This window comes from Eurosta solidaginis, chromosome 4 (genome assembly GCF_040869045.1).
Source record: "Eurosta solidaginis isolate ZX-2024a chromosome 4, ASM4086904v1, whole genome shotgun sequence".
NCBI classification, from domain to species: Eukaryota; Metazoa; Arthropoda; class Insecta; order Diptera; family Tephritidae; genus Eurosta; species Eurosta solidaginis.
The window spans coordinates 268,976,247-268,989,455 of record NC_090322.1 but is presented as its reverse complement, the minus strand read 5'-3'; the positions used below and the strand labels follow the sequence as shown (position 1 = coordinate 268,989,455).

Here is a 13,209-nt window from a genome sequence, read left to right as displayed (position 1 = left end):
ATTAAGTATTTAGTGTTTATAAATAATTGATTTATCTATCAGATATTACCATGATTTGGTTCAATCATATACAGATACTAAAAGTGGATTATGCCCTCTAGGGCTTATGGGACAAGGTTTCGTATCTGCTTTGAAAAATGAGCTGACCAGATATTATGGCATGGTTGCAACTCTACAGGAGCAGGTATTGAAACTATATTTCCATCTATGTTAAAATATTAATAATATTAAAACCAATTTTGACAGTTAAACAGACAAAGAGATTTAGAACATAATACCATTATAAAAGCCAATGCCATCGTACCAATGCGCCATGAACGATTAACATTGATGAAAATTCTTGTTTGGTCGGTTGACGCACTGAAAAGGCTTCAATGGTTGGCTACCATAGCAGAAGCTTGTCAGGAGAAGAAAGGTGGCGCTCTTGCTTCAACCGTACACAGTTTTTTGAATAATGGCAATCCAATGGTGAAATCTTTGGTTCATGAACTTTTGGTCGCCATATGTGGTCCACTATATCAAATGTTATCACATTGGCTTCTCGAAGGCGAAATCAGCGACCCACATGGCGAATTTTTTATTGAATGTTTATCAGAAGTTGGACCTGATCGGTTGTGGCATGACAAATATAGAGTACGTACAACTATGTTACCGAATTTCGTATCAACTGAAATGGCCCACAAAATTCTCGTTACTGGAAAGAGCATAAATTTCTTGTGTGAAATATGCGAAGATAAGCGACCCGTAAAAGGACGAGATGAATTACGGCAATGTATTGAAGAAAATGGTAAGTGACTTAATGAGCATTTTTGTAAGCACCCACGTAGCATTTGGTGTTGCTGTTGTTGTAGCGATAAGGACACTCCCCGAGGGCCTTGTGGAGTGTTATCGATGTTTATGGTCTTTTGACGGACGCAGATCCGATACGTTCCGGTAACTAGCACCATTAAGGTACTAGCCCGACTATTCGGGAACGATTTAGTATGACCACACCAAACCTTCAAGGTCATCCATGTAGAACTTAGGGTCGCCAGAACCTAGGCTGTTAAAGAAACAGGATCCGCCACGGGCAGGTGAGGTTGGCAATTGGGTTGGAGAAGCTATATGGGGCGCTAGCAAGCCCTTGAAAGGGTTGCGCTACTCAACCCCTTAAATCAATTTGGTATTTTGGTCGCCTCTTACGACAGGCATACCTGCCGCGGGTATATTCCAAGCCTTCTAACCCGCTCCGGGCATTTTATAATAGGTCACCTTGTGTAAGAACTCGAATACAAAATATATTAATATCAATTCATTTAATTTTCAGCGGATCATATTTTTTCATGTGTGGCCGATACCAAATTACATTCAACAATCGATGCAATATACTTGAACACTTCAAAGCGGGTATTGGATATAGTAATGGGACCGCACAAACTTCTCGAGCATTTGCAAGCGATGCGTCGGTACTTACTATTGGGGCAGGGTGATTTTATTGGAATTCTCATGGAAAATTTGAAGTATGTGGAAGATCGAATATATTTGAAATTCAATATAATTCTTTGTTCTTTTTACAAGATGCGAGTTGGATAAGCCGGCCAAAGAACTTTACTCTTACGATCTTTCATCAATAATGGATTGCGCAATACGTTCTACAAATGCACAATATGATGATCCCGAAATTCTCAACCATTTAGATGTACGATTATTAACGCCATGTGATGGTGATATTGGCTGGGATATATTATCCTTACAATATACGGTGCGCGGACCGTTAGCAACTATGCTTGATCCATGTATGGGTATATATCAAATGCTTTTTAAACCATTGTGGCGTATGAAGCATATGGAATTTGTGCTATCATCAAAAATTTGGAAGGACCAAAAGTGCAATGCAAAGGTAAGTGGCAATATATTTTCGAACTTTTGCTTGTGTATGTAAATAGAGCGTCTTGATATTGTAACGAATTTACTGCAATTCCGCTTATTTCAAATCTTCTACTAAGGTTCGTTTCACTAAACTGTTGAATAAATAACACCACTATTCAGTAATGCAAAATGGTCTTTATTAAACTACTTTCAAAATAACACTTCTACTGCTCGACAGATAGCGTGCTTAATCAAAACTGATTCTCGCGTCTCTACTGTTGTCGCCTTTTATACTGTTTGATTTCCTCGTTGCATACTTCTAGGCTTTTCCATTCCAGAACTTACTAGTTAGTTATCAGCTACAAAATCACCAGCCACAACTACGTGTATAGCTTCTCATATGCGCGTGAGTAATACTTGCACAAATTATTTCCCTCTTTTGTGAGCACCTCAGATAAGATATATGCATGTGTTTGCGCGTCTTCTCCGCTGCGGGTACGTACATATGTGTAGACATAATGATTGAATTATTGATGTGCATCAAGTCACTGCTTAGCATCGGCTTAGAGATGATAGTATCCCTTAGTACTGCTAATATTCGTTACACTGCCCTCCACCTAAGTCTGATCGTCCCGATCAGACAAATCTCTCGATCTAAACGCTGCTAGCATCTCCAAATGTACCACTCTTTTATTTCGTGGTTTCCCAATGGTTTGTATGCGGTACATGGTATCACTGATCTTCTTCACAACTTTGTATGGGCCATCCCAACTGCACCAAAATTTGGATGGAACACTGATGTATATTGGAACGATTTTCCGTCATCCCTTGTCAAATTTGGTTTTGAGACAAACCGGTTTCGGCGTTGTGCCATCATCAGTGTCGATTTTCGTTCTGATCTGTTGTTGTCGTCGTTTGTCCTGTATTTATAGTTCGTAGGTATATGAGCAGGTATTGTCAAATCGATGCTTGTGTATATTTAGTTATGTGTATGTGCTGTGTGTTCCTTCAGATCCGAGGGTGGTTTACTAATCGATTTGTGTGGCTGACTGGGGTAGGTAGAAATCTGTGATTTTAGTCGTTTGACCTTCTTTGTCGGTTTTTTGTTTTGGTGTGTTAATTGTTTTGTGTTTATTTGTGGTTGTGTGTTTGTCTGTTGTACCTGTGTGATTAAGTTGTTTCCTGTAAACAAGTTTTAAAGGCTCGAATATTGTGTCAGAAATTGTGTTTATCTGTTCGTTTATTATTCTACCGTCGAATGTTTTCTGTTTGTAGATTTCCATGTTTTCGAGTACGTTGAGACGTCGGCCCTTTTCTTGTACGCGAAGAACCCTAAGTGTTTTATTGATGTTTGCTGGGTAACATTCATTCTCGACCATGTGATTCGCGAAGTTAGACTCGGGTATAATGTTTGGATTCCGTATTTTTTTGTTGTAATCTCTAATATGTTCTCTGAACCTCGTTCTTATTTGCCGTCCTGTTTGTCCTATGTAACTATGCTGGCATCCGCAGGTAAGCTTGTATACGCCGTGGCTGCTAAACGGATCCTCTGAGTTAATGTTAGTTCTTAGTTTTCGCCTTAGATTGTTCGATGTTTTGAATGCTGTGTTAATGTTGTATTTTTTAAAGAAGTTTGCCAATTTATATGTTGCTTTTCCAGTATATGTCATAGTCGTCCAGCTATTATTTTCCTTTTCATTATTTCTTTTTGGTTCTCCATTTGTCCTTCTGAGCTTATCTACTAGTGCTTTTTTATATCCGTTGTTTGCAGCGATATTATATATGACCTGAAGTTCGCTCTTATATGCCTCTTGTGTAAGAGGTGTTCTTTCAAGTCTATGTATCAAGTGCCTTAATGCTGCATTTTTATGCTGTTGAGGGTGATTTGAGGTATTGTGTATTATTGTGTCGGTGGCCGTTGACTTTCTATATATGTCATAGTTAAATCTTTTGGCTTCTTTATCAATATTTATCGTGAGGTCTAGATAGTTGATTCCTCCGTCTTTTTCGGTTTCCATTGTAAATTTTATATTTCCGTGCTGCTTGTTGAGGTACTCCAGTACAAGCTCTTCGTTATTAGTAGTTAAAACGCATATTATGTCATCCACGTATCTAGCATAAAATGACACGCCTAATTTGGACTTCAGCTCCTGTATGTACCTTTCTTCCAGATTTTGCATGAACACTTCCATAAGAATTGCTGATGTGGGGCTTCCCATTCCAAGACCGTTTGTTTGTCTATATATTTTATTGTTGAATTGAAAAAGTTTTGACGTAAAGTGGTTCTTATCGTATTTGTGATTTGCATACTTTTCACTTTGTTTTTTGTGTTATGAACTATTGTTGAGCTAACTATGTCCAAAGTCTCCGATAGTGGTATAGATGGGTATAAATCTTTTATGTCAAAAGATACCAATTTGCTGTTTCTTGTTAGCTCTACGGTCTCGAGTCTCTCCATTAGTTCTGTTGTGTTAGCTATTGCATATTCGTTCTTTAGCTCTAGAGTATCTATCAATATCGTTTTTAAATATTTGGATAGTTTGTAACATGGTGCGGATTTAAAATTAATGATGGGCCTCATTGGAACACCTTTTCGCCCGTAAGGGTTGTATATCAGTACCAAATCTCCCTCCAAGAAACCTTCCGAATTATTGTTCTTGTCGTAACTGTGATCCTACTACTCATTATCATGGACCGTTCCCTCACACTCTTGTTTGGCCAATGAACTACTTCGTAGGGCTTGATCTTGACGAATTGCCTTTGTATCATCAGTATCTTCTTGACGTTTCACAACAGTAGTGCGCGCTGGCTTGAAGCCACCCTTGAATTCTTTCAGTCGTTTTAGTGCGTCCATTAGGGTTTGTCAATGCCAGTGTTTTTCTCGCAGGTACCTTCGATTTTGCTTTGTTTGGCCCATTCCTTACATCAACCTTTACCTTTGACTTTCGTCGTCTTTGTCGACGCTTCTCCACCTGTACCCGATTACTGCTGAGCCCTTTTTACAAACTGAAGTTAAGTGGCACATCCTGGTTCTCATAACGCATCACCCTTCTCTATATATCGATCTTGATGTCATGGTCAACCAAGAAGTCCACTCCCAATATGAATTCATCAACGATCTCCGCCACAACGAATTTGTGTAGAACTGTGACCTTTCCAATTAAGACTTCACATACCACTTCTCCCTGGACTTGGTTATTCTCGCCAGTAATCGGACGCAATCTTGCTCCAGGTAATGGCTTTACTCTCCTGTTGACCAAATTGGATCGGATTAAAGAATGAGATGCGCCCATATCTACAGTCAGTACATGCTCCTTGCCATCCCCATTTCCTTTGACGGTAAGATTTCTCGATTTCCTTCCACTTCCACACAACATTCAATAGCTGGGGCAAGTTCTCGATCTTTACATTTGGCTCGCTCTTGCTTATCTCCTCCAGTTTTGCGTTTACGACCAGCCAAGTTGGAACTACCATGACCGGTGCTGCAATGACTTGCAATGTGAATTCGGTTACCGCACTTTAAACACTTCATAACTCCGGCATTTTTTTTTGTAATCCCATCAGTGCTTCCAAAATTGTGCCTACCCAATCTGGCTTTTCCACGCGATGAACTTTGTGTACGGGCTTACCCAAAAGTGACGCTGTTTCCTGAGTCAGTGCATGTGATACCGTTTCAGCAAATCGTTTCGTTTCGGCATCCCGTATTCCATTTATAAAGCTCTGAATTTTAACCCTCTCGGTGTATTCCACGGGTGCGTCTGCATTTGCGAGATGAGCCAATCTTTCAACATCCGACGCAAACTCCTGCAAAGTCTCATTCGGCTTTTGGTAACGATTTTGCAACTCAAATGATATATTTCCTATGCTCGATTCCGTAACGTCTCTCTAGAGCGCTCATCAAGGCAGTCGGTTCTATGTACCGGAGCGACTCGGAATTTTTCCCGACCAAGGACTGTCATTTCAGTGTAACCCCATTTAATTTGTTGCGTCCCTCCCACAAATTGTCATCCTCCCAGCAGCTCCTTGCAGCACTGCTCCATATTCTCTTGCTCCGGGAAGGTATCGAATCCAATCCGGGTCCGTCTCCTGACCCCGGTCCTGAGAAATGGTTTTGCTGCATCTGCCGGAAAAGAATCTTTTTAGGACGGTCATACTCTGTTCAGTGTGTCTCGTGTAAGGGATGGTTGCATCGGACAGATTGTTCTGGGCTTGATCCCAAAACCCGATGTCCACGTAACTTTTATAAATCTTTTGTGGCTCCTTGCTGTTCACGCCCAAGGGCGTCCCGTAGTCTACGCCTAAGCGCCCCCACTACCTTCCAGCAGCCCCGCTGCTCAGCAAGCCACAACAAGTACCCGCTGCTGCTCGCGCCCCACCGCGCCAACAACTCAAACAGCTGCTACCACTCATAACTACTATCTCCGTAGTAGAGTCGGTAGCAATGCTGAGCATCAGCCCCTGCCCCCGTCTTCTCCCCCTCTTTTCCGGCAGCAATCCTGTAGGTCAAGGAAACAGACTCTTAGTCGCTATCTCCATTTACACCGTTTGCCAGCACAGAATATATATGTTTGCGACATCCGCCCAATGCAGCTCCTGCCTTGGGTGGTGCCACTTTCCTAGATGTTCTGGTCTCCGCGACGGCAACCCCCCACGGGTTTCATTGCGCCATGTTGCCAGGTCGCAAACCCAAATCATCCGGGTAGCCCAATGCTTGCCCAAGGACGCCCAGTCCCAGGGCCACAACAGCAATTGCCTCCTGGCCTTCCTCAACCCAGGCGTAGTCACCCGTCACTTACCCCCAGAGTGGCGACGTCTCCCCTTATGCACTTCAAAATTCTGCAGTTACACTGTAATGGACTAACTGGGAAGATTACGGAGATAGTCGATTTCATGAAGCGGCACAACATCCGCATTGCTGCGATTCAAGAGACTAAACCCACAGCAAGATCTGCATTGCAGACCTGCTCTGGGTATAATGTCCACAGAAAAGATCGCAAGAGCGGAAATGGAGGCGGCCTCGCGTTTATCATACACCACTCTGTGCAATATTATAAATTTGATCCTGGCATCGACCGCAGGGACAATGTCTTAGAACGTCAAGGCCTATCTGTCCGGTCAGGCGATGCAAACCTAGAAATCATCAACATCTACATCCCTCCTGCCACATGTTGCCCCAGTGGATAACGCCCTAATATCAGAGCCTTACTCACTGGCAACAATCGCATTATCTTAGGCGATTTCAATGCCCATCACGATCTATGGCATTCAAATTTGCGGGCGGACAGTAGGGGTGAGATGTTGGCGGATCAAATAGAAGAAACGACGTTCTGCACAATAAACGGAGACGCCCCCACACGTATGGTAGGAAGCTGTCACAGTTCGCCAGATATCTCAATCGTGAGCGCAGAACTCGTAAACTGCGTCAACTGGCAGCCGATGGTAACATTGGCATCCGACCACCTGTCTAAACTTATTTCGCTCGAGCGTACCGCTGACTTCATCGTCACCGAAAAACGCACTTTCATAAACTTCAAAAAAGGAAAGTGGGAAGAATATAAATCTTTTACAGACAACCTCTTTTCTGCCCTCCCTATCCCAACTGATGCCGCCAAGAGGAGCGTGCCTACGGCAAGGTCATTGAATCTGCCTCGGCATGTTTCATTCCCGCCGGGAGAATTCCCGAAATCCGGCCCCACTTCCCGGCGGAGGCCGCAAACTTAACGAGAGAACGTGACCTTATAAGACAGCTTGATGCGCGAGCGCTTTCTGCCAACAATATATAATGCATTCTACGGTCGACAAAGATAGACGGAGGGCCAACAGACACGCGCATAAACACAAATTCAGCGCGTCACCAATCACCATCACCGCTAAAGAGGTTGAGGACGCCATTGGTCGCGCTAAACCATCCAAAGCAGTGGGCCCAGACGGCATAGCCATGCCGACGCTTAAAAGCCTAGGGGGTTTCAAATATTTAGCGCATGTCTTCAACCTGTCTCTTTCCACCTTTGTCATACCCGAGAAATGGAAAATGGCCAATGTGGTACCGCTACTAAATCCTGGTAAACCAGCTAACATAGGAGAGTCGTATCGTCCGATATATCTCCTATCGCCAGTAGCAAATACGCTTGAAGCCATTTAGCTCCCTTATTTCCAAGCATCGGTGCAATTTAGAAACGAAACATCAAAACAAAGGAGAATTAAACAAGGGGTGCCACAGGGTGGTGTCCTATCCCCACTTTTGTTTAATTTCTACATACCTAAGCTACCTTCACCATCGGAAGGAGTCACAATCGTTTCCTACGCCGATGACTGCACAATAATGGCCACAGGCCCAGGCCCACAGATCGATGAGCTATGCAATAAAATAAACGGCTACCTCCCTGATCTCTCCAGTTGTTTCGCCTCGCGAAAGCTGGCATTATCACCGACTAAATCTTCCGCGACCTTATTTACAACATGGACGTCCCAAATGTCGACCATTTTGAACATTCACGTCGATGGCACTACGCTACCGACTGTCCTACACCCCAAAATCTTGGGTGTGACGTTTGATCAGGATCTACATTTTGGTGAGCACGCAGCCGCAATTGTTCCTAGAATTCAGAGCCGTAACAAAATCCTCAAATCCCTCGCTGGCAGTACCTGGGGAAAAGATAAAGAAACGCTCATGACTACATACAAAGCAATTAGCCAGCCGATTACGTGCTACGCGTCACCCATATGGTCGCCAAGCCTAAAAACTACCCACTGAAAGAAGCTACAGGCCTGCCAAAATACTGCTCTCAGAATTGCCACGGGCTGTCTTCTTATGTCCCCAGAACACCATCTGCATAATGAGGCGAGAATACTCCCCATCAGGGAGAGAAATGAGATGCTGACCAAACAGTTCCTGTTGAATACCCAGAAATCTGAGCATCCCAACAGGTTGGTGAACTCCACAAACAGGCGTCGGACCTTTATGCCGGGAATTGCCCGGTGAATCCAGTACTCAAAGAAAAGTATCCAAAACTCGCGGAAGAGGAACGCATACTCCCCAGGGAAACGCGTGTCACTCTTGATCAACTTCGTTCTGGATACTGTAACAGGTTAAACTCTTACCTATCCAGAATCAACCCCGCCATACAAAATGTATGCCCCTATTGCAATGTGTCCCCACATGACACCAACCATCTCTTTAATTGTAATGTGGAACCAACACCTCTAACACCCCTTTCCTTATGGTCCACCCCTGTTGAAACAGCAAGTTTCCTTGGACTCCCGTTAGAGGATACTGATGACAATTTGTGATCGGTCGCGGCTGTTAGGTGGGCGAAGCACTGCTACAACAACAACAACAAGCGCTCATCAATGTTTCATAGTTGTTCCGTTCGTACTCTGGAATTGTCTGTAAGATTTCAGCTGCAGGCCCTTTCAATGCCACGAACAGTGCAGCAACTTTATCTTCAGCATTCCAGTTGTTCACTGCTGACGTCTTCTCAAATTGAAGCTTGAATACCTCGAAAGGAACAGAGCCGTCAAAAGATGTAGTTTTTACCTTCGGATTGCTCGCTGGAACAGCTGGACGATTTAGTTGTAACTGTTGCATAAGACCTTTCAACGCTTCTATCTCGACATCCATTTCGTCCTCGAGTTGTAATCCTGCATCCTGCTCTTCCAGTTTCGCAAAGAGCTGCGATGATACCTGTTCCGAAATTTTTGTCGACTTTCCAGATATACGTGCCTCTTGCGCTTCCAGTTGAGATGACATATATGTCTTCTGTTCTTCCAATTGAGATGACATTTGCGACACCATTTCTGAAATGCGTGCCTCCTGTGACTCCAGCTGAGATGCCATTGTCGATGTTTGTGCAGATATTGTGCTCGTCAATGTCTGCGGTGTTTCGTTTTTCTTCCATTTTTGTTGTTGTTTTGTCGCTATCATAATGAAAGACATACTCCTCAGCATTGATTCCTTCAAATACCATAGCTACACTTAGTCGTCTTTGTAGCTGGGATTTATTGCCAAAAGTAGCCAATCCACAGACTTCCAACTCCTTTAGTTGCTGGATCGTCAATTCACTCAACTGTGCCATGTCCAAGTTGTATTTGAAGTCTTCGGAATTTATTCAACAATTCCTCTTCTGACACCAATTGTAACGAATTTACTGCAACTCCGCTTATTTCAAATCTAATACTAAGGTTCGAATAACTAAACTGTTGAATAAATAACACCACTATTCAGTAATGCAAAATCGTCTTTATTAGACTACTTTCAAAATAACACTTCTATTGCTCGACAGATAGCGTGCTTAATCAAAACTGATTCTCGCGCCTCTACTGTTGTCGCCTTTTATACTGTCTGATTTCCTCGTTGCATACTTCTAGGCTTTTCCATTCCAGAACTTACTAGTTAGTTATCAGCTACAAAATCACCAGCCACAACTACGTTTATAGCTTCTCATATGCGCGTGAGTAATACTTGCACAAATGATTGCCCTCTCCTGTGAGCACCTCAGAAAAGATATATGCATGTGTTTGTGCGTCTCTTCTCCGCTGCGTGTACGTACATTGTTTAGACATAATGATTGAATTATCGATGTGCATCAAGTCACTGCTTAGCATCGGCTTAGAGATGATAGTATCCCGGAGTGCTGCTAATATTCGTTACAATGTTATTACATCTATAAATGTAGCGTGCCCTTAACTCTTTTCTTCGTGGTGGCCAGTACAGTTAAACACCTAATTTTGATGTGTAACTGAAAACATCGCCCTCTTACGGAAGCGTTGTGTATTGTGATGCTTCTTTAAGGCAGCCATGAGATTTCTGTGAAACAAATATTTCAAAATCCCTAGCGCAACGGTCATTTACAGTTATGAAATTTCAATCGAAATTGCGAATTTCGGAATTGCGAAATTCAATTTGACTTTTTCAAAGTGGTTAGAAGAGGTAGCCACCGCTTGGTATGTAGCTAAACTTTACGCGAATTTTAGTGAAATACAATATAGAACAAAAATTTAGGGGTTTTAGCGAAAATGGCCAAGAAGAAGTTATCTGATCGTGAAATTGAAAACTTATTGATATATGAAGATATACCTACATATACTGATAGCTGTGCCGGTGGAGATGGATTTGATGAAGACGAACCTGATATTGAAGACGTTCCCCTTGACTCGCAACAGTTTTCACTTGGTAATAATTTTTTTCCATCTGATGAGGAGTTTGGCTCTGACGATGACGCTCCCTTATCCCATCTGCTTGGACGTAATCAGCCAACTACAGAAGGTATTCCGCTACTAGCCCTTGGTGTAGGCCCTCCAAAATGGAAGAAAGCTTATACAATTTTAGCTCCTGAAAGCTTTACAACTTCAAACCATTTGCCGGACGAAACAACCAGCTCAAAAGAACTGCAGGTCAATTTACGTCAGAAGAACGTCTATGCATGTGGGACAGTAAATTAATCTCGTAAACATCTCCCTAAGTTCAACCGATAAGGAATTGAAGCGCGGAGAATACGATTATAGAGTCAGTGACAATCAGATGGTTTCCTTTATGAAATGGAAAGATAAACGTTGTGTTTTCATTTTGGGTTTTGAGAACTTTCATGATCCCAGAGATCTGGTTCATCTAAGAAGAAAAGAAAAAATTGGGAAGATAATTGAAGTTTTATGCCCTCTGGCCTTGAAGGACTACAACCAAAATATGTATTTCGTGGATAAATTTGACCAATTGAAGGGAAGCTATGCGATTGACCGCAAATCAAAAAATGGTGGCACCGAATATTCTTTCATTTACTAGATTAGTTACCATCGTGCAATTATTAATGCACCATGCTTTTATAATCTATAAAGAGCTCAAGGATTTTAGGCGACATGTTTACCAAGATACGCTTGCACCTGCTTATATAAGTAATAAGAGAAAAATGTCGCGTTCTTTCAGCAACTTGGCTTTGCCTACCGGAAGTACCTGCAACAATAAGGCTTGCTATGGGTAACCATCAGCCAATAAGAGGCACCTCAAGTCGCTGCAGTGTGTATAACACGAAAAATATGCCTGTGCGTACTCTATGGAGCTGCAAAATATGCAAACTACCTCTTTGCTACCGGGACGGAAAAGAGTGTTTTAATTATCACCATGAACATTTAAAATACTTGGTTTGAGTAAATAAAAAAAAAAAAACTCCTGCATTGTGTATACTTATTTCACAGTGGTTACCTTAGCTAACCACAATACAACTCACCCCCTGCTGATCTATTTAAAAAAAAATTCATCCATGGCTTAACTTCGGCCTATAGGCAAGATATTGAAATTTACGATTCTACCATTATCAACGAAAAACTGTGCCGGAAAGAGTTAACTTGTGCAGATACAAATGTGCATGTCGACGTGCTATACAAAAATTAGCGTCGTTTTTCTCAAAGGAAAACTTTTATTTTTTAAATTATTTATAGCTATTTGTTTGTATGTTTAATATGGTGTTCAATTTTACTTAATATTACAGAATTAATTGGCTGAACACCGGTATATAATAATTGTTATTCAATTATTATTTTTGTGCATTGCTTCTTTCTTCTCAGTTTTCCCCAACAAACAAAAAAAAATGAAATAATTGCATTGCGATATCCTACTTCAGCTCGGAATACTCTTTCAGAGTACTCCATGAAACACCTACGGGCGGGAACTTTCCGAAAAATACCAAAAATTTACCCAATGGACAACACACCAGCAAAAATAATGGTACCAAGCTCTCTATTTTATAAATAGAAAATACGTTTCACCCAAAGATTTCAAAATCTTAAAAATTCCAATTTAAAACGCAATAATTCCATAGATTTCCAGGCCAAAACGCAATAATTACTGTTGAGATATCAGTGTCAAATACAATTTCAACATTTATGGCAACCCTTTTTTTTATACATACATATATATGACACAGCAGGTTTTTGCGCAGTAAGTTAGTTCAGTTAGTTGATCCTGTTATATATCATCGGTCTTTTGTAAAGCACTCTTTTTTCTTTTCTAATAAAAGCGATACTGCAATTCTTATTTGGCTAATATAATTTGTGCGACATTGGAAATCCTTGGATTAATTCAACAGGTTATGGGCTCAGGAAATTTGTCCAATAAGCTTCAACAATAAAAAAGAAATTTAGCCACCTCAAGAATAAATTGCAACAACCACAGTCGTCTTGTCATAGCGTATTGGTCAAGCATTCAAAATGGATTCATTCGGCGACAGAAAAGACGAGAACAATTTCACAGGCCACATTTTAAGAAATTCCTCTAATTATCGTTTATGGAAATTTCAAGTTGTAGCCTACATGAAAGCACGTGCTTTGACTGATAATAAAGAAGGCAGAGCGCCACCCATAACTGCAACT

At 41.7% G+C, this 13,209-nt stretch overlaps 1 protein-coding gene across 2 annotated transcripts in view; it reads left to right on the top strand.

Annotated features, from left to right (window-relative positions):
* Window positions 1-13,209, top strand: part of Grip91 (gamma-tubulin complex component 3) — a 60,132-nt gene that overhangs the window by 16,648 nt on the left and 30,275 nt on the right. For both annotated transcript variants that reach the window (XM_067786065.1, XM_067786066.1), the window contains 4 exons: window positions 43-184; window positions 247-787; window positions 1,307-1,499; window positions 1,558-1,879. In XM_067786065.1, the coding sequence (XP_067642166.1) occupies window positions 43-184; window positions 247-787; window positions 1,307-1,499; window positions 1,558-1,879 (1,198 nt within the window). The remainder of the gene's footprint in view (window positions 1-42; window positions 185-246; window positions 788-1,306; window positions 1,500-1,557; window positions 1,880-13,209) is intronic.